This window comes from Artemia franciscana, unplaced genomic scaffold, assembly GCF_032884065.1.
Source record: "Artemia franciscana unplaced genomic scaffold, ASM3288406v1 PGA_scaffold_47, whole genome shotgun sequence".
Lineage (NCBI taxonomy): Eukaryota > Metazoa > Arthropoda > Branchiopoda > Anostraca > Artemiidae > Artemia > Artemia franciscana.
Window position 1 is genome coordinate 148,116 of NW_027062688.1, and position 23,050 is coordinate 171,165.

Genomic DNA, 23,050 nt, shown 5'->3' on the forward strand with positions numbered 1-23,050 from the left:
CACTTTCAGCAGAATCCACAGTAACAGTTAGCAGATGACAAGTAGCTCCGATTGTTTCGGCAGTATTTTCTTCTACAGAGGTTGCTGCATGTGAAGCGGATGATCCAGGAAGAACATTTTCAAACAATGTCTAAAAAATTACACTGATTATTTCACAGTCCTACACCACTGGCTTAGCCTATTTCGCGTAAAAGTTTCAATCGAATCAGTTCTAATTTGGTCACAAAAGTTATAGCAGTATAGAGATGCACATATCTGGACGTTTAAAGTGGCCATGCCAGCATCATTCTTATCTACTCCTTTGTCAGGCCCCACCACATTGTGTATTATTTAGTCACCAAATTCTCATGTTCATGTGGATAGTTTTGAATCACATCATATTTCCCATTAACTTTCGCTTTTTTTTAAGCAAAATGTCTTTTCATGATCATTGACGGAAGCCCCAAGACTTCTGGAATCTTGCAATAAACGACTCATATTTATCAGACGTTTCTTCCAAAGGCCGTAGTCAATTTTATATTACGCTGCTTTGCACATTACAAACAAGAAAAAAATAACCGCGAAACAGGTCAGACCGATGTCAACGAACACTTTGTGTGAATAGAAGCCATATATAAACAGAAACAGACATGTTCTATTGGCAGCTGCTTATTCTCCAAAATGGGTAATGCCTAAAATCTATGTCTTTTCCTTACAAATCCGAAAATCGCGCTAAAGGACCATATTAAAAGCACTAGACCGTAATCCCTCTATACAGCTTATTTGAAATGCTTCATCCGCGTTATGCAGAAGCTTTCATGTGAAAATAGGCTAAGAAAACTGCTACAAGATGAAAAATAAATGTCCGTGTGCTTCTGTGTGGGCGAGTCGCTAGCATCACCTGTTTCTGCAGTAAATTCCTGAGTTTGATTCTAAAAAAGGGCCCCGAGAAAGATTAGTATAGCTTGATCATATTCTATATTCAGTCTCTTGTACAAAAAAAAAAATGTTTCAGTATAAGACGCTCAAGATTTGGAACAGAACAATCGCTGCCTCATACACAGGACTATCTTTTGTGTCCGAATAACCGGCAACTGCTCAGCTAAATGAATTGCTAATTATTTCTTATTTGAAAGTCCAAAGTTTTGTCCATTTCGCCCTTTCTGGGAATTCCAGTTCTACATCAAATTATTATTCTTTCTCCCTACCTGAAAATCTTAATACTCCTTCATTTTACCATGTAATTCACCTTAATTACGTACAACTCAAATTGTCTCGGAAGGCAATAACTACCTCTTTAGGGAATAATGTATTTTTCAGCTCTGTTTGACGATAAGACTTACCAAAATTAGTTAATCGGTCAAGTTTTTGACAGCTAGTTTACACGTTTAGTGTCCAGATTTTGGGAGGTTTGCCTCCTTAACTATTAAGTGTATAATTATACACTTAATATCAATAAGGACGCGAGGATGCTGCGAATCAGAAGCCCTAAAACACGAGGCACAATTAAAAACTGATTAAATGCTTTTTGCTGCACTAAATTGACTCAAGCTTGCATCTTGCTGTTCAAAATAACTTTCGCCAACCACAGATTCTTTTGGGGTTTTCTGCGATCCACCAGGCCAAAGCCATTTCAGATTGTCAAATAGGGTCGTCTTTTGCACTTTCTTTGGCTTAATCTTCACCTCAGTTCCGTAGTTCAGTTCTTCGGAATGATGCTTTTGCAAGTGGGTAGCTCGATAATCTGTGTCAAATTCAAAATATCTCTCATCTTTCTTATATTTCTTCCCGCACTTCACAAGCAAGCTTCGTCCCAGTCTAGCTTTTTTTCCTTGTCCTACTAACATTTTTCCTTATCGAAACGCAACAAAATACAATATGCTAAACTTTAATATCTTATGGTTCTAGATGTCGCACTGATTCAAAATCACACTTAATTTGACATTTTGGAACTTGATACAACTGGTGGCCTAATTTGAGCTTCCTCGTTCACAATAAACCGGCTTGGTTTAAAAGCAAAATAGCATTTTCTGTATTTCGAATCAACATCGAAAATTTGCTTAAGGTTTTATATGGATCGGACAATATTCTCTTTCGAATTTAGAATAAGAACGAATATACTTAATGTATTATTTACCGCGAGATCTTCACCTGCATCGGTTTCATACCCGATGCTTTATTTCTGACATTCTAAAATGCTGCAATTTCCGGACAGCTGTTTTTACGTTTAGAACAGAGATGGCTACCGGGATTCGCCCGACTTTCATTATGTGTTTGTTGGCGCTAATAGCGCGGCGCTATGTATGTTTTTTTATATGCTTTCCCGATGAAAGTTGACAGAATTAGGTTCATTCTATGTTTCCTAATGGCGTTCTGCGCCGACAGACCTGTAAACTTTCGAGCGTTATCGGACGAAAGTTGACGAACTTTTGTTTCTTATATGCTGTAAAGAATTTGCTTTATTTTGTTTGTTGGTGCTGTATGCTGTCTGACAAGTAAACTTTCGAGCACAGCCCGACGACAGCTTACCGATTTAGCTTTTTTATGCGTTTGTTGGCGCTCTGTGCCGACGGAATAGTAAACTTTCGAGTGTTGCCTGACTAACACTTACAGAATTGGTTTTTATATGTTTTTTGGCACTCTGTGCCGACAGATGTGTAAACTTTCGAGCATTACCCGACAAAAGTTGGCAAAAAATTGGTTTATTATGTGCCTGTCGGTGCTAGACGCCGACAATCTATTGAACTTTCGCCGGGCTTCGCCGACGAAAGTGTATTCTTAAGACACTAAGGCACTAAGACACTAAGGGGGGGGGTCCCCTCCCTCTCCCTCATAGTGACGCCCCTGGTTTTGCCTACTGGGAAAGTTAAGAGGAATTGCAGAGGGGAAACCAAGATTCTTCGGTAGACTCATGACTGATTATGTCCGGTGGACGTCTAGGCAAGCCAGTAAGTGATATTTTTTTCAAACACACTGAGTTTTGCCAATTGGAAAAGCCCACTGGAGTCAACTGTGGGTCGATGAGATAGATTGCAGGTTGAAAACTTATGGCCAACAAGTCGCCTGAACGCACATGGTGAATTTCGTAGCTTGCACCTCTCAAATTTTTGTAGCCCTTGTAAAATGAAATCTGTAATTTTCTAGAGTTAGTGTCATAGACAAGAGTTCATGTCTGACACTAATAAGATACTTATTTCTTAGAAAAAAAACAATGGCCTGTAAAACTTTAAAAATAACTCTTGAAAATATTAAAATATTAACCTTGTCTTTATTGCGAGTATGCAATTTTTTTTTATTCCTCCTCTCATCCCGGGATGGATCGGAGGATTCTTCCATTTTACCTATTTTTGAGCTCTTCTAGAAACAAACTACTTAGCCAATTGGTTTGGGTCAAACTTTAAAAATATTAATAACTTTAAAAGTATAATAAAAATTTATTTTATTTGAAAATACTCTGTATTATTCCCAGAGTAATTACGTTATTTGAAAAATTTAAGACATTTGGCCTGAAGCCTGCATGTTACAAAGGTCTGACTTGGCCATAACTAATTAAACAAATCGAATAACGCATTTCCTATAAATAAAACAAATCGGTACAGAATAGGTTTTAACTTTGGAAGGTAAGTCTGGTCCTTGTTTTTAATAACATACTGATAGTAAAAATACAACGAATATGCAATATTGACGTGTCAAGATCAATATATTAGCCAAATTGAATACCAAAATGTCTATACCGATGTTGAATACCAAAATGTCTATATCGATACGAAAAACAACATTTAAAATATTAATACACATCAAACTCATCAAGCACTAAACAATTACTATAAATTCAATAAAACAAATTATAATTTTTAGGAGTTCCCACAATAAGCTGGTAGTATGTCCAGATTTTGATAAAAAAAAAGAAGAAAGAAAGTGTATTGTGTTAGCTCAGCAGTCATAACCGGGGAAGGGAAAACCCGGTTTGAGCCTCTCCTTCCCAATATTTTTTTCCGGTTTGTAAAAAAGCAACAAAAATAAATACAAACAGATTTGTATAGCAGTTTTTATGCTCCCACCCCACCCAAACTAAGTTCTGGATACATCCTTGATAGTCTATTTTACTTTCTGGACCAGGAATTTAATCTGAGAGAAATATCCGTCAGGGATCCTCTGATAGAAATGATCTAATGCTTAAAAGAAAAAGGAAGGGCTAGTAAAGATGTTTTGTTATGGAATTTCTGTCCTGGCCCTTGGGCAGAACCAAATTGCTGTTGTTAAGAACAAAGGAAGATATTTAATTATGCTTGCCAATCAGTTCAATTGAAGAGCTTGAACTACATCATTAGGTACTCAAGATAAAGTAGTCCATACGAAATTTCGCGTACTTCTTCATTCGACAGAATTCTTTAGCCATTGCATACTCTTGAACCGTGAGTATATTCGTAAAACGCCATAGGGGAGGTGTATTTCTCTCTCAGAAATAAAGTAAACTAGGTGGTGTATACAATGGTGTACTCACCCCTGATAGTATACAATACAGATTACATATGTGTATTGAAATTAGCTTAAAAATTTGACTTGAAAAAGTCTCCCTTGAAAGTTTCAAATTAATACCCTTAGGTATTCCCAAGATATTGTAGATACATCACTTCGATAACCCATCAGTCCATTAGTACTGTCAATCTAAGCTTTAGTCTTTAACCTCAAACAGATTGCAACTCTTTTGATTTTTGTACCATTTGAACTGGTAAACAATAGTCCACAACAAATAACAAGAGCTAAGAGCTCATATGGCATTTGTGACGAGGCAAGAATAGCCAAGAGCTCATACGGCATGAGCTCTAGCAAAATTCTAAGAATTAATCGATGTATTTACAAGGAAAGACAGAGGCTTCATGCCGGTCAGGATTTAAAATAAGAGCTCTGAGACATGAGGTTATTCTAAATATTAAAATTCATTAAGATCCTATCAGCCATTCGTAGGATAAAAATACTTCATTTTTTTCTAATTTTCCCTTTCCCTTCAGCCCGCCATATGGTCGAATCGGGGAACGACTTTATCAAGTCAATTTGTGACGATTACCAATTTTTATCGTCCTAGCACGTCCAAAAGCAACGAACACACTAAAGCACCGAACCCCCCCCCCTAACTCTCCCAAAGAGAGCGGATCCAATCCAGTTACTTTAATCACGTATCTACGACATTTGCTTAATCTACCCACCAAGTATCATCGCGATCTCTCCACTCTAGACGTTTTCCCGATCTTTCCAACACCACCCAATGTAACCAGACCTGGTCGGTATTTAAAATAAGAGCTCTGAGACATGAATTTCTTCTAAATATCAAATTTTATTAAGATCCGGTTACCCGTTCGTAAGTTGAAAATATTTCAATTTTTCTAATTTATCCGAATTAACAACCTCCCCCCCCCCAACTCACCCAAAGAGAGTTGATTTCGACCGATTATGCCAGTCATATATCTAGGAAATGTGCTGATTCTTCCCATCAAGTTTCATTCAGATCTCTCCACTCTAGGCGTTTTCTAAGATTTCCCGTTTCCCCCTCAAACCCCCCACAATATCACCGGATACAGTCAGGACTAAAAATAAGAGTTCTGAGACACAAGGTCCTTCTAATTATGTGTCCTCCGCTATATGTCACTTGGTAAATACCAAGTGCCATGAAAAATTGGTAAAAATCAGACGAGGCAAAATTGACCTTTTTTCATCGTCTGTTATAAAATGATTTTTTTAAAAACAACTTAATTTGCACGTATTGAAAGTCTGTAATAGATAAATATGGTGCATAGATCAAGAATATACACCTTGCTTATGTTTTGAACGCTCAAGTTCCGTACCCCCTCCCCTCCCGTCCACAGATCAATTATCATTATAGGTCTGAGAACAATATTACACGAAGTTGAATTCATACAGAAAAAATGGACTGCTACAGCAGAAAAGAAGTCGTGTCAATGCCAATTTATACCTTGTGTTGCTCAGTAATACAATGATAAAGTAACAACACTAACAAGTCAGTATCGTTACCGATAACTAGATTTTCTCAAGTCTTCGAAGGCTCAACCGCTGTAGTCAGGATCATCTTGAGCTAATATGATTCTCAGACATTTGTCTCGTAAATAATAAGAAAGTCTATTGAAGAAACAGGCTTTATTTCTTTTTTTCACGAAAGAATTTCCTCATTTCTTCGGTTGGCAGTCTCACTTCTGGGCTAAACAGTATTTCCCGTTCAATGACACGGTTCCACTTAAGATGATTCAAGTTGTTTTTCGGACAGTGATTTTCTAGCCATCAAAGATAATCGTGGCGTTTGGAAATTTGGCCGAAACGCAGTTCCAGTACCGGAGTCGGTCTCTGATCTCCGATCATGTTTCTGTCTTCACCCAGGGAATCCTGTGACGCAAACGACCCCCATCTACGACGTAGGTGCAAGTAAGATTAAGTTTTCCCCCAGTAATATCAATTTCTGAAAGTCACTTGATAGCTTTTGCTAGATATGGTTTATTTGGCAATCAAGACATGCCAGAATCTTCGGCGGTCACCCCGAAGGCTGTGTGTGTGTGGGGGGGGGGGTTTGCCATCCTCAAAGACATAATATCCAGATATTTTAACTACACTGAGCAATATGGTTATCTCAAATTTCGATTGGATGTCTTTGGGGATATAGTGGGTGTGGTTGTCGTCCAATCACTTTCGTCTCCTTCACTCCAATCACTTTCAGCCCTCGGGAATTTAATCTAACTTAATAAGTCCTTTTTAAAGTTCCTACGGAAAAGTTCTTCAATACGAAGAGCCCTCGTCTAAGACAAAAAAAAAAAAAAAAAAAAAAAAAAAAAAAAAAAAAAAAAAAAAAAAAAAAAAAAGAAAAAAAAAAAAAAAAAAAAAAAAAGATTCATATGAATTGGAGGAACTAATACCAATTTTTCTAGCTATTATGCACGCTCCTGCAACTTGTAGATTAGACTGAGGTGTAAGGGAAGAAAACACAAAAAATCAAAAAAAGAATCGCCGATATAATGAAGATTTAATTTTCCCCTTTTGTATTTCTGTTCATTTTCCCCAGAATTGTAATTTCGCCATTGCATGTCTGTCCCCAACCGTCCCTAGTAATACGTGTTATACAATTTGAAATGAACACTTGATTTGTAGGTTTTTAATTGAGTAAGAATATTCGGCTGGAATGACGTGTACTGAATAAGCTTGGATATTACAGATATTGGTAGCTAATTCATTTCTTTCCGTGTATATTTGAGGCCTTAGATTATAATTAAAACAAAGTGTCTTTAAATCTGTAAGTTTTGGGGTAGGTCCGAGTTACCGACTAGCCGAGCTAGGTCGGGTCATATGGAAAGTAAAATAAACGGTCGAGCTTGGATATTGCCTATCCAGAAGAACTTGGCGGCTTCTGTCTTTTAAGCAAATTTAAAGATATTGGTAAATTTTCAGCGGCAACCATGGTTATCTTTCACTCTTCCTGAGTTAGATCAGTTGCAACCAGTTGAACAAACTCTTTTGCTATTAGGTATTTAACTGATACGGCGGAATCCCCATTTATTACCAGTTATTTGTACTAGTTCAATTTTCAGAGCCTCAAAACAGAATAAAGCCTTAGAAAAATGGGCAAAATTTGCCATGAAACATAGTGAATGAAAAGCGGCCAAATTTCATTGCAATTATCTGACTATTGCTATGAATACTGCTAACAGATACCTTCAGCAGAAAGCTACAAAAGTTTCGCTCTTTGCTCCCTCCCATGAAGCTACTATCCCTTAAATACCTTCTGATTATCTTTTTCCTACGATATTTTGGGGTAACCTGTTTTTCGTTTAGACCAGATGGATGGGCCAAAAATACAATTTTTGGGAAGCTGACAACCTTCATCCGTAAAACTCTAAAAAATGAAATTTTGATACCAGTCGTTACGTCAAAAGAATCGCATTTTTACGCGTTTTCGAAATATATGAGTTTCACTAAGTTTAGTTTTAACCATTAAAAGTTACGAGCCTGAGAAAATTTGCCTTATTTTAGAAAATAGGGGGAACCTAACCTAACTACATTTTCCGTAAAACTTATTGTTTCATGTAGTGCCAGTTTAACAAACCCATAACATTTCAATAGGTATAATTCTTTTATTAGACAGTGAAAACAGTTACATGGCTATTTCGATCACATACAAAATGATTGTCATCAGCAGATAAACTAAAGTATTACAAATAAAGCAACGATATTTATGCAGAACAAAACAATTACTTCCAGATTATAGCTTCCGTTGCGCTGGTCAGATTTGTCTGGGAGGGTTCATTCAATGTCTTAAAGTTGATAACTTCACTTCTTTAATGTTGCCTAGATTTAAATTAAATTTTTAAAGGAGGTGGCTCAATATTCTTCCAATTACAAAAGAAATGTTGTTGAATTTACTTTTATGGTTTCATGTTTTAGAGTTATTATGGTTTATAATTTTAGAGTTTTTATGGTTTTAATGGTTAAGAGTTTTTATTGTTATATACTTGTTTGGTCTCATCATCTCTTTAAATAGGATATAGGTAGTTTCCAAGACCGCACTGCCATTCTATGACGAATAAACATAAGCAATAGGGATAAAAGATCCCTATTGAGACCAAGAAATCAAATGGGGATGAAAAATTCTCCCGGACTTAGATTATGCTGACGACTTAAGCATCCTGGATGGAGGTGTGAGATAAATAAATGAACTTGTAGAAGTATTGCGAGTTCCGGGTGCTAGGATAGGTTTAAAAATTGATGTTAAAAAAACGAAGTCACTAAGGCTAGGGATAAGTGAAGATGAACAGGTGACGTTAGGGAACGAAAAGATTGATCAAGTTGGTAGCTTCACTGACCTTGGTATTATTATTAGTAAAGATGGTGGGAGCAGTGAAGATGTTAAAAGTTTTAAAAGCTTTTAATTGTTTTAAAAAGCAGAATTGTGGCAAAGAGTCAAACTTTAGCGTAAAGAGCGAAGGATTGCGGAAGGGACAACCCATTCCATATACAGAGTAATTTCTGTTCGTTTTAAGTTTTAATGTCGCTCCTTACTTTCAGTTAAAAAAACTAGTTTTTTTTTATTTAATTTCTGAACGTTTTTGAATTAATGCATGTATGATTTTGGCTCTCCGCACATAAATTATTGAAATGAAATTTGTATATTAATTTGTTTTTGGCTAAATGGCTTTCTCTTAGTTTTGATCAGACGATTTTGAGAAATAAGGGGTGGAGAAGGAGGCCTAGCTGCCCTCCAATTTTTCGGTTACTTAAAAAGGCTACTAGAACTTTAATTTTTAACAAACGTTTTTATTAGTAAAAAATATGCGTAACTTAAGAATTAACTTACGTAACAAACTTTTATATTCTTATATTTTTATTATGTGTACGAGGGGGTTTGTACCCTCGTTAATACCTCGCTCTTTACACTAAATCGTAAGTTTTGTCCCAATTCTTTAAGAATGACCCCTGAATCAAGAAGGCCGTAGAATAAATAGTTGAAATTACTAAAAATACTTTAGCATAAAGAGCGAGGTATTTATCTCCTCCTAAATACCTCGCTCTTTATGCTAAAGTATTTTTAGAACCCCTCATATGCCTAATAAACTCTGTTCGTTTTAAATTTCAATGCTATTCCTTACTTTCAATTGAAATAACGTTTTCATGTTTATTTTTTCATTGTTTTTTTATAGTAATGCTAGAAAATCCTGTGCCCTTTTCATTGAATTTTTCTTCCCTCATGACATATTCCTCCAAGGAAAGATCCTCCCACATAGCCCCCTCCCATCAACCCCACCTCCCAAACCAAAAAACCGTCCCCCTGAAAACGTCTGTACACTTCCCAATAACCATTACTATAGGTAAACACTGGTCAAAGTTTGTAACTTGCAGCCCCTCCCCCAAGAATTGTGGGGAAGTAAGTCATTCCCAAAGACATAGTTATTATGGTTTTCGACTATGCGGAACAAAATGGCTATCTCAAAATTTTAATCCGTTGACTTTTGGAAAAAAATGAGCGTGGGAGAGGGCCAAGGTGTCCCCCATTTTTTTGATCACTTAAAAAGGGCACAAGAACTTTTCATTTCTGTGAGAATGAGCCCTCTTGCGACACTCTAGGATCACTTGGTCGATACGATGATCCCTGGGGAAAAATAAATAAATAGAAAATAAACACGCACCCGTGATTTGTCTTCTGGCAAAAAATACGAAATTCCACATTTTTTTTAGATAGGAGCTTGAAATTTTTACTATAGGGTTCTCTGATACGCCGAATGCGATGGTGTGATTCTCGTTAAGATTCTATAACTTTTGGGGGATGTTTCCCCCTATTTTCCAAAATAAGGCGAATTTTCTCAGGCTCGTAACTTTTGATGACAAAGACTAAATTAATTGAAACTTATATATTTAGAATCAGCGTGAAAATTCGATTCTTTTGATGTATCTTTTAGCATCAAATTCCGTTTTTTAGAATTTCGTTTACTATTGAGCCGGGTCGCTCCTTACTACAGTTCGTTACCACGAACTGTTTGATAGACAAAATGTAACGGAAAACTAATAAACAGAAAAACAGATGGATCTACCGTTTAATCAGATTTTCGGCTTCAATGTATTCAATCCTAATTCCCATTGTTTTAAATGCTTCTCTCAGTTCTTGGGCATCGACGAGACCTAGAATAGGATAATAAGTTTGAACATTAGTAGATATTTTTTTTGAACCTTAGTTTACTCTGCATCAACGTGATTAAAAGTTTCCTCATAATCTTCCAGGGTAGGAACACCTGCTGATACCAACTTTCTTGTTATGTAATTGGTTCTAATCTTTCATAATGCATTATACTGATGCTGTTTCTTCCGAGATTGCTAGAGAAGTTGGAATGACATGAAGACTGCAGCATTTCTTACCAAAGCGAATTCTACTGATGAAATACATCTATTTACACACACGTATATCTATTGCGGCAGTCCCGCCTGGAGCAGTAATTTTCAGGGTGATTTCAAAAGAGTGCAAATTATGCAAAACTAAACAATAGAGATAATAGGTAAATATGTAAAAATTGAAGAGTCCTTGTACTTACTTTATTTTTTTTTCTTTATTTCCCTCAAAAATGAGGAGTGGCTACAACATAAATATAAAAAAAGACAAATGATAACGCTTACAATTAAAAAATATCAAGTATTGATCAAAAGCTTAAAAAAGAAAAAAAAAAAGATGCAAAAACACTTGCTTTTGATCTGTAAATCATCAAGAGCCAGAACTGTTACTAAAAAACAGAAATAAATTGTGGCCTAAAAGAACATTTTTCGCCTTGTCTTCAAACGTTTTATATTTTTTCTTTATACAAACTACAGGATCCTTCACTTTAAAATTTAAAACACTCACAGTGTTACTAAAAGTAAGAGGAAAACCAAGTAAAAATTTAAAAAACTTAAAATAACAAACTTTAATAGGCGAAAAATCAAAAAGTCGGAAATTACGGAAGAGGGGGTATGAAAAAAATACGTGAGGCAGAGCAACAGCGCTATACATACGACCAAGGACGTCCTGACGGTAAGCTTTTGGGATAGCTTAACATTCGTGGAGATTATCAAGCTCTGGTTTATATTTCCAGTGAACAAATAATCAACTTTGAGAATTTTCTTCTTTTTTTTCATCATTCTAGTTGTGATATTCATCGTTAATGATAATTTGGTAGTTGAGCATAGGAGCAGTACATGGTCCAGGTTTATATTGCATTTTCTTGGAGCTTCAATGTTAAATTCGCTACCAATGAAAATTAAAATCCTTAAGAATTCATAAGGAAACTAAAACAGTATTTATTGAAAGATATGCAATTTGATTTGCTTTATAGGGAAATATGGCTATTTTGAAGGTTGATTTTGACGGTTTGATATGATTGATGATAGTAGGGAGGACGGGTGCTGGGGAGGTGGGGTTGCACAGAGGAGGAGTGCTAGGGAGTTAAAGTTAATACTTGACTAAGGATGAATCCTTTTAAATGACAGCAAAACAAATAATTTTTTTTTCAACTGGATATTTCGGACATATATACAGTGTCCATCAGCAGTAGTAAAGTCATGGAAAGGCAGTATGGTCTTCGAAGTTATCGGAGTTGAGGTTGCAGGAATGCAGGATGTGCGTGATATGGATTAGATATGGGAAAGATATTGATGAAAGAGTCTGGTTTGTTGCTTGGCCATTTTCTTCTTCTTTTTCAGTCTTTCTTTTTTTTTTTCTTTGCGATAAGAAATTGGTTAATATCTTATGTTACATGCAAGCATAAACGTTACTTTTTACATATGTGCAGCGTTTGTAAATAGCAGAAATTATTTTTCTGTTGGTAAATTAAACCATATTTTTCAACTTCAAAAAATTTACAAATGAGATTTCACTGGAAAGTTCAACACAACCCAACTCGGTAAATTATATACAAAACACATAACTGGCGGAGCTGTCATCGATAGTTCTATTTGGACCCGTAAGTAGGATCGAGCTGATCCATGTCGTGATTCCCATATTCAGACATCTGCAGAACTTTAGAATGAAATTTCTACGATTGAACGATAAACTTGGGGTTAAAGTCATTTGACATACGAGCTTGAAAAAACAGTTATTCCCTTTTTATGCTAAAATTGTCGAAAGATACAAAAACACAGTATTAGTAGAAAATTACTGTTCATACAGGATTTTCAAACCTACTTCTTGCCATTTCATTCCACCCGCGGTTGAGGTGGGAGGATATTATAAAGAAAGATTTAAGAGAAATGGGAACTTCTTGGGAGAGTGTAAAGAGAGGTTTTGAATAGATTGGGATGGAGGAGGCGCGTACGTAGCTGTGTTGGCCTTAGGCAGCTTCGTGCTGCAATGAGTTGATAGTATTAATATTTTTTTAAAGAAGCTGATTTAAACGTATTTATTAGTGTTTTTCATTGATAAAATCTAAATATTATACTACTACTAATAACTGGTTACAATACCATGTCACTTGAGATCAACATAGCTGTGCACATTCCTTCTCTGCTTTCTTACTAGATAAACTGATGTGAAAACTAAAAGAATTTGGACTAGTTTTTCAATGTCTATTCATGTAAGGAGACCATTTTGCTGTTTTCACATTTTAATACATCTTTTTATGTGTATAGAGTGGTTTGTGCAACTTAACTGGCCAATGGGCCTCTATTTGAAATATGTGCGTGCAAGTAAGGCCAGTTTTTTCGCAAGGAGCTGCAAAAATCTTATCACGAATGGTTAATACGTTAGTCTATTGGATACTGGCAGACTAAAAAAAAAATAAAAAATAAACTAAACTAGAAAAAAAGCTGCCACTGATTAAATATTGAAAGGAGCAAGAAAGAGCCACAAGATTCATATTTTGCAGAAACAAGAGATCTGAGGAAGACATGTTTTGTCGGAGCAAGAGCCACAAACATCAGGTTTTTCGAGAGGGATAGAGACATATGAGTCGCGTCGAAGTAAGAATGAGGTGCAAGAGTTACGCTTAGTGGCAGCAAGAGATAGTCACATAGCTGTAGGCAGTTAAGCGTAGTAGGAGCACAAAAAACGCGTAAGACCCTCTGTCCCAGAAGTGAGTAACCAAAAAAGTAACATTTTCAGGATCAAGAAAAAGCCACATGAGTCATTTTCTGTGGGAACAAGAGAGCCAAAATGTTTAGTTTTTAATTTGGGGCCTTTGCGTACTTCAACGAGTTTCATTTATCAGTCACCATGAACGGACAAAAATAATTTCGATTTATTGCTTATTTATTGACTATGTAGAATTTAGTACAGAACCGCGGGAGCTATATGCTGCAATGCCTGAAACTGTTTAAAAACCAAACTCAATGCAGGGTTGCCAACTGGACACATTTTATGTTAAAAGGACACACTCCTATGTGTAGGGACACAATGACGTAAAAGGCGAAAAAGGTGACACATTTTTGGAATTTAGGTTATAAAAGGGACACATTTTGCAAACTTATGACATAAAACAAAACGCTCCCCAACTGGATATATATTGCAGCAGAAAAAAAATTCACAATAGTGCTTTTTCTGAGCATCCAAGTTTTGCCGGAAATGTCGTAAGTAAGGGCTTTTCTCCAAAGTAAGGGATTCACATCTTTACATGAGTTTCGTGCTTTCAAAACAAGTCATTTTGTATAAATGTTTTATATGGGTTTTTCATTTTCATTTAATTTTTTGGGTTAACAGGCCGCTTTGAAAGAGGTTTATAAAGTGTCTTTTGGTCAATAATACAACTGGTAAAAAAACCTCTGTTTTTTTATATATTTCAAGGTGGGTATATTTCAACCAAAAATTATATATTTTTGAATACTCAGGGAACAAATTCATGGACCAAAAAGTTGACAGCCCTGCACCAGTGTACAATTAACCCAAGAATATTACAATTTGGTTTACCAAAAATTCTATACCCGAATTGTTTTCCTTTATGATTTGTAAAGATCAATTTTGCAAATGATTAGTTAAAGCTTTATTATCGGCTTACAGCTATATATCATATTTGATTGAATAAAAAACAAGATAAAAATATTGGGAAAACCCTTAGATAAAGAAAAAAATTACAAGGAAATTAGGGAAACGTAGTAAAAAAAAGAAGATACTTCAAATTAGCTTAAGACTGCATCAAAATTGAAAAAGAAACGAAGAGATTATCATATCTTATGTCAGAGCATGACCTATCAATAATATCCACGGATTACTACGTAATGCCAAATTAATTTACATAATTGACGGAAACAAATTAACATACTGGCCAAAAATAACTGATTTTTTCCCATAAATGTCATCTTTAACCTACTTCAACAAATTTTCCCTTTTGTTTTGGAAAATGACAGGCTTGATTTGTTTTCAATTTGGAAAAGAGCCAAATTTGTTTGTTGCTTTTGAATAATAAGCAGGAAAATCTGTTTGAAAATGCTATTTTTCTTTCAACAACGGCCCAATTGTTCTATTTTACAATCTCTTCCGAATTTACATTTAGAGAATTAACCTTGATCTATCCAAAAATTTGTTGTTAGAAAACCTGGAGAATTTCCACAGAGATATTTGAAACAACTGTGACCTCATGGATTGGCTTTGAGGACTGACATTGCTATAACCAAGTACCAATACTTTTTAGGATCAGTTAATTTGTTTTTAATCATATTTTGGGTACCTGGTTTAACATTTTACCTTCTTGGTTATTATTTAGTTTTTTGCCCATTATTATCTAATCAAATGTTGAAACTTTATATGGTTGTCCCACTCACAAATGAGCTACTGGAACTGTGCATATCCGATAAAACACCAAGAAGTAAGGGTATAACAAACAATACCACAAATGGTGCAACCAGGGTCGGTAGATTTACAAGATCGAAACACTACTCTATATCCATGGTTCCCAGCATGGGGTGAAGGCCCCTCCGGTTGGGCATGACAATGTTTTAGTGGTTCATGGGCAGGACGTGCACCCTTTGTCCGACAATATTTCAGAGCCTTAATTGAAGGAAATAAAAAAAAATATGTGAATGACGTTACATTCATACGCAAATCAGAACAAAAAATATACATAATAGTATTTCAATGAAGTTATGCACATATAAAAGGGGTTTTGTATAGACAATATTCTTCATTGACCCAAAATAAGTTGGAAAACTCTGCCTTAGATATATACTTGCTTTCATAATGAAAAATGACGACTTTAAGACTCTCTTCCGATGAACCTATAAACAACTTCCATCCTTCTTTGTCTTAGGTGATATTACATTGACTGATTAGTCTCGGAACACCTGAATAATAAATCAGGTTCTCCTCTTCCTCCAGGTAGTTAAAACAAACTCTTTTTCTTGATTTTCCTTCGAATAAAAAGAAGTTCATTTGACCAATAAAATTGCTTCTTTCTTCATGGAGTTGGATGAACTATTATCTTCTGCCAAACTCAATCCCAGCTGTTAGTAATGACCAAGATATCTAGTAAAATCGTAAAGTTCAACCTCATAGAAGTGCTGCGTTGAATCATTATCAAATTCTAAAGACTTTGACGAAAGACTGGCAATTCAGTTAAAGACGAAAAAAGTTAAATTCTTTCAGTTTAAGTGCCATGTGCAAATAATAAGAGTGAAAATTTCCCATGAACTTGGGGTCATCCGAAAACTGAAGCGTTTTTTCCCTTTCTCTATCCTCCGTCTTTTATACTTCTCTCTGATTTACCATTATATATGTTACTGTTCGTCTGTGTGGATGTCCACATTTCCCTCGGTACTTGCTCCTATTCACCATCGTCATGAGAAAGCGGCGAGATTTCTCCAGTCGGCTACACACACTCCTCTTGACCTCCTCAAGATTAAAGATATTTATGTTTTATCTCTATCTTCGTTGGCATATCAATACTTCCAGGGAGATCTCCCATGTTGTTTTTTCGGGACTGTTCAAACTAGTAGGGGAAGTAAATTTGTATATGGTTTGTAACCGGGAGGATGTGATAATTCCAGCTAATCCCTCGGTTCGTTCAGACTTCGGCCTGGCTGTGACCGTGGGGCGTGCTTGGAACTTGGTTCCCGCTGAGATCCAGCAGTCACGAACACTTGGCTCCTTTAAGAGACAGATGAAAAGTTTCTTATTAAAGGCTTCTCTTAAATGTGTCTTACGTTTTTTTTTGCTTTTTTTGGGTTGTTGTTTTGTTGGTGTTGTATCCTCGATGACGCAGAAAATTTTAATTTGTATTTTATTGTCGGGTGATGTGAGGGTCGCTGTTTCGTGGGGACTGCCGGTGAGTTGATTTCTTTTCCTTATATATTTATATTTAGATGTTGGTTAGTATGTTTATGACAAGTTTTATGATTCTTTATTTATTGTATGTCGCTTCCCAAATAACGGGTCATTTAGCTCTTTGGGATATTGTTTTTATTATTGTTATTTTATAGCAATAACAAACGAAGAAAAAGCCATGAGTTGTATATGAAGAACGAGGGTAATGACCATAAGAAAATTGTCACTATACCAGATTAGCAGATCAAATTTCAGCATATGCAAAATTTGAGCGGATTGGTACTAATCTTGTTTATCTTTAATCATACGATTTTATTCATTTCATTTATGTGATTACAAAATTGAGCGGTTGATCTGAGGTGCTTCTTGGCATGATAATGCTGACCTAACTATAAAAACATCGACCGCTTAAGACAGCACTATCTTCTTTAAAACGATAGTATAGGCCTAATATCTTAACCTTGTACAAATTCAATACACTAAGTACATTACTTAATCTCCGAATTTATTTCAAAACATAACATAATTAGATCTTTATTTTTTCGTTATTGCCAATATCTTCTGCAATTGCAACTCTGGACTCACGACCGGTACATTTCGAGTAGATATGGCGTTTTTGTTATTTCCTCAAGAATGGACCATCTTGTGGATAGGTTCCATCATGTGGATAGGTCGAGAAAATATTGTTGACTTTCCAATTGATTGTTTAGCTCAATTGTGTTGCGAAACTAGCAGAGACGTTGTTTGTTTTTTCTTTTGTGAGTTTTTTATTGTTCATTGTTTCCATTTTATTTTATTGTTCTGTATTTTTTGTACTCCTCTAATTGCATTTATGTATGTAAAGAGGGTTTAAATAATTATTATTATTATTAGAAAAACTATCAAACAGAAGATAATTTCAATATTTCTAAAGTTTATTGCAAAATCTCTCCAGATTTGAAAGATCATAGATAAAACCAATAACGTTATAAAAACCAAGTTTCTAAAAATATGTGTGAAGAAAAAAAATTCAACTAGCCTTCTGTACTCTTTTATCTTTATAAAACTGGCCTCTTTACAACTGGCATATAGTACGTCTAAATAAACGAAAGGGGTATTTTCTCAACTTTTTCTAGTAAGATTGAAAAGTAATGGCCATCATGTATTTTTTTCCTTTTGATTTAGACCAAAGATTCCCAACGTGGGGCACAAGCCCCAAGTTAGAACATGGGAATATTCCGGTGGGTCATTTGAATGATGTCTTCACATGAGTTAGAAGAGCAAAAAAGATACGAGATAATTTGGCATTAACACCATGCATATACTGGCAGTACTTTTCATTAGCACAAAATATGCCTAGAAAACAAGCCGAAAACGATGTCAAGTTCAAGTCCATTCAGGCGTCCACGTGAACATGCCTGAACTTTTGAGCAACAAAATTTGAATATCACAAAGGGAACATCGGGATTTAGAAACGCCTAGGGGGGGTATAGCCCAAAATCGACAGGAAACAATTGATTTTAACCCATCTAGATAGAGTCATGTGTCATTAAAATACGAAGCTAGCATACTCACCATCTTCATTTTTATCAATAGACGAAAACACAAGCTTTAGATTTTTCTCATGTTCCTTTAAATAGATAATGAATTCAGCCATTGACAAATCCCCACTTCTATCTTTATCTGAACGCTTCATGAATACCTAAAACGAAAGTTATTGACACTTAAAAGTATACACAGTTCTATTCTCCCGAAACTTATATTTGAGATGCTGCAACAATCGCTTTAACTCTTCTAATTATTTCAGCTAAAATGCTTCAAAACTTCGAGGAAACGCTTGACATTTGGATTTCCCTCCAAACAGTCCCTTTCTAGATGTTTCACGAGCAAGATATTGATAGGAAAACCCCTAAAAAAAGAACAAAGAAAAAAAAATATTTAAGCTCGTTTCTAGGCCCTTCTTTCTTTTTGAAACGGTTCAAGTTCTCAAGTTCAAGTTCTGTTTATTACTACATAATTTCAATATAAAAAACCAATTTGGCAGAGAGAGGGCTCGAGGCCAAATGGCAAGTTTTGTTTTTGCGTAAATGAGCTCAGAACTTCTGGTAAAATTTTCCTTAGATATGCTGAATGATCTCATCATTAATTTCTCATCAGCATCAGCAGATTTAATCAATCAGCAGATTTAATTTCTCATCAGCATCACCCTTTTTAGTATTTGTATCTCCTCTTTACGGGCACTGATAACCACGTCTGAGTAGAGCGGGTAGAAATTAACATATATCTGGAAATCATTTAGAACTATCACATATTGACAACGTATTCGGAATTAAAAACAGTCAGGGACACATGGATGGTGGTTAAAAGAAATTGTGATTTATGCAAGGCGAAAAAAAAGCCATATTATGAAAAAGAAAAGAAATAAGAGGGATAGGGATGGACCATAAAACACGAAGGAAGGAAAGTGACTATTAAATATTTGAGCTAAAATATTTCAACAATAGCTAAAAGTTCATATGGCACTTGTGACGAGGTCGGAAGAGCCAAGATCCAAGAGCTCATATGGTAGGAGCTCTAGCAATATTCTAAGAAAAAACAATTTAAAAAGATTTAAAAGGAAAATCAGAGGCTTAATGCCGGTCCGGATTAAAAACAAGAGCTCAGAGTGACGAGGTCCTTCTAAATATCAAAATTCATTTAGATCCGATCACACACTCGTAAGGTAAAAATACCTCAATTTTTCTAATTTTATCTCTCCCTTCAGCCCCCACATGGTCGAATCGGGGAAAACGACTTTATCAAGTCAATTTGTGTAGCTACCTGACACGCCTACCAATTTTCCTCGTCCTAGCATGTCCAGAAGCACCAAACTCGTCAAAGCACTGAACCCCACCCCCTAACTCCCCCAAAAAGACCGGATCCAGTCCCGTTACGTCAATCACGTATCAAGGACATTTGCTTATTTTATCCATCAAGCTTTATCCCGATTCCTCCACTCCAAGTATTTTCCAAGATTTCCCCCTCCAACTCCTCCAATGTCAACAGATTTGGTCGGGATTTGAAATAAAAGCTCTGAGACATGAGTTCCTTCTAAATATCAAATTTCATTAAGATCCGGTCATCCGTTCTTAAGTTAAAAATACGGCAATTTTTTTTTAATTTTTCCAAATTAACAGCCCCTAGCTCCCCCAAAGACAGCGGATTCAGTCAGGCTATGTCAATCAAGTATCTAGGACGTGTGCTTATTCTTCCCACCAGTTTTCATCCCGATCTCTCCACTCCAAGCGTTTTCCAAGATTTCCGGTTCCTCCCTCCAACCCCCTATGTCCAAGGATCCGATTCGAATTGAAAATGGGACATCTGAGACAAGATGATTCTATATATCAAGTTTCATTAAGATCCGATCACCCATTCGTAAAATAAAGATACCTCAATTTTCACATTTTCCAAGATTTCCAGTTCCTCCCTCCACTCCCCACCCCCATGTAACCAGATCTGGTCGGGATTTGAAATAAGAGCTCTAAAGCACAAGATCCTTCTAAATATCAAATTTCATTAAGATCTGATCACCTGTTCGTAAGTTATAAAACCTCATTTTTTCTAATTTTTCCGAAATACTCCCCCCAACTCCACCAAAGAGAGAGGATCCAGTTCGGTTATGTCAGTCACGTACCTTGGACTTGGGCTTATTCTTCCCACAAAGTTTCATCCTGATCTCTCCACTTTAAGCATTTTCCAATATATATATATATATATATATATATATATATATATATATATATATATATATATATACTAGCTGTTGGGGTGGCGCTTCGCGCCACCCCAACACCTAGTTGGTGGGGGCGCTTCGCGCCCCCCCCCAAGCCCCCCCGCGCGCGTAAGTCGTTACGCGCCATATTAGTTACGCGCCATTGTAGTTGTGTCCCTATGTCCCACCTGTGAATATAGATATATATATATATATATATATATATATATATATATATATATATATATATATATATATATATATATATATATATATATATATATATACATATATATATATATATATATATATATATATATATATGTTTTTAACTACGTAAAACTTGCGAATATACAACATTCTTTGCTGTCCCATTGTCTGTGCATATAAATAGATTGTCAGGTTTACCGACTCTTGAACATGCAACATATAATGGTCCATGGGAAAACAATCCGTATTCAGATCTATCCTCATGATTCTAATGATTGCCCTTGAGGTTTGTTGATGGTGATTGCTAATCGACCATTCCCTGAGTTGCCATCGTCATTTATATATCCCCCTGTGCACCCCGGCGTCCCCTTTGTAGTTATGTCCCTGTGTCCCGGTCGTCATTTATATTCCCTGTGTCCCGGTCGTCATTTGTGTCCCGGTGTTCCAGTCTGTGATTTCTCTTTGAGTGTCCCGGGCGTCATTTATATTCCTTGTGTCCCGGTGTCCCGGTCGTCATTTATATCCCCCTGTGCCCCCCGGCGTCCCCATTGTAGTTGTGTCCCTGTGTCCCGGTCGTCATTTATATTCCCTGTGTCCCGGTCGTCATTTGTATCCCGGTGATATATATATATATATATATATATATATATATATATATATATATATATATATATATATATATATATATATATATATATATATATATATATATATATATATATATATATATATATATATATATATATATATATATATATATATATGTTTTTAACTACGTAAAACTTGCGAATATACAACATTCTTTGCTGTCCCATTGTCTGTGCATATAAATAGATTGTCAGGTTTACCGACTCTTGAACATGCAACATATAATGGTCCATGGGAAAACAATCCGTATTCAGATCTATACCTCATGATTCTAATGATTGCCCTTGAGCTTTGTTGATGGTGATTGCTAATCGACCATTCCCTGAGTCGCCATCGTCATTTATATATCCCCCTGTGCACCCCGGCGTCCCCTTTGTAGTTATGTCCCTGTGTCCCGGTCGTCATTTATATTCCCTGTGTCCCGGTCGTCATTTGTGTCCCGGTGTTCCAGTCTGTGATTTCTCTTTGAGTGTCCCGGGCGTCATTTATATTCCTTGTGTCCCGGTGTCCCGGTCGTCATTTATATCCCCCTCTGCCCCCCGGCGTCCCCATTGTAGTTGTGTCCCGGTCGTCATTTATATTCCCTGTGTCCCGGTCGTCATTTGTATCCCGGTGTCCCGGTCTGTATATACATTCGTTTTTTAGTTTTGTTTTTCTCCTTTATTTTTTTCCTTTTTTCTTTTTTTTCTTTTTTAGTTTATTTAGATTTTTAGATTTTTTAGTTTTTTTATTAGTTTTTAGTTTTTTTGTAGTTTTTACCATATTTTAGTTTTTTTAGTTTTTTTTTTACTTATGTCCTGGTCGTCATTTATACTCCCTGTGTCCCGGTCGTCATTTGTGTCTCGGTGCTTTGTTGATTGCTAATTTATATTATATTTATATTTATATTTTTTATATTTATTAATATTTTTTTAGTTTTCTTTTTCTCTTATTTTTCAGTTTTTTCCTTTTTTTTAGTTTTTTCTTTTTTAGTTTTTAGTTTTTTTTTGTTTTTTACCTTTTTTTAGTTTTTTTAGTTTTTTAGCTTTTTTAGTTTTTTTATTAGTTTTTAGTTTTTTTTTAGTTTTTGCCTTTTTTTAGTTTTTTCAGTTTTTTTAGTTTTTAGTTTTTTACCTTTTTTTAGTTTTTTTTAGTTTTTTAGCTTTTTTAGTTTTTTTTCTTTTTAGTTTTTTTTGTAGTTTTTACCTTTTTTAGTTTTTTTTCTTCTTTTGTATTAGTGTGAAATAATTCAGACGTCATATGCGGACAAACACGACGTCACTCGACAGACAGACAGACAGACATAACCCACAAACAACTTATTTTTATATATATTTATTCATATTTTTTTAGTTTTCTTTTTCTCTTTTATTTTTCAGTTTTTTCCTTTTTTTTAGTTTTTTTCTTTTTTAGTTTTTAGTTTTTTTTAGTTTTTTACCTTTTTTTAGTTTTTTTAGTTTTTTTAGTTTTTTAGCTTTTTTAGTTTTTTTATTAGTTTTTATTTTTTTGTAGTTTTTGCCTTTTTTTATTTTTTTCAGTTTTTTTTTAGTTATTAGATTTTTACCTTTTTTTAGTTTTTTTTTAGTTTTTTAGTTTTTTTCTTTTTAGTTTTTTTTTGTAGTTTTTACCTTTTTTAGTTTTTTTCTTCTTTTGTATTAGTGTGAAATAATTCAGACGTCATATGCGAACAAACATGACGTCACCTGATCCATCCACAGATCCACACACAGACAACTTAT

General features: G+C 35.3%; 1 protein-coding gene across 2 annotated transcripts in view; it reads right to left on the bottom strand.

Annotated features, from left to right (window-relative positions):
- LOC136041859 (mitochondrial adenyl nucleotide antiporter SLC25A23-like) overlaps positions 1-23,050 on the bottom strand; it is a 145,657-nt gene that overhangs the window by 84,800 nt on the left and 37,807 nt on the right. For both annotated transcript variants that reach the window (XM_065726634.1, XM_065726635.1), the window contains 2 exons: positions 18,299-18,425; positions 10,563-10,650 (listed from right to left, as the gene is read on the bottom strand). In XM_065726634.1, coding sequence (XP_065582706.1) covers positions 10,563-10,650; positions 18,299-18,425 — 215 coding nt within the window. The remainder of the gene's footprint in view (positions 1-10,562; positions 10,651-18,298; positions 18,426-23,050) is intronic.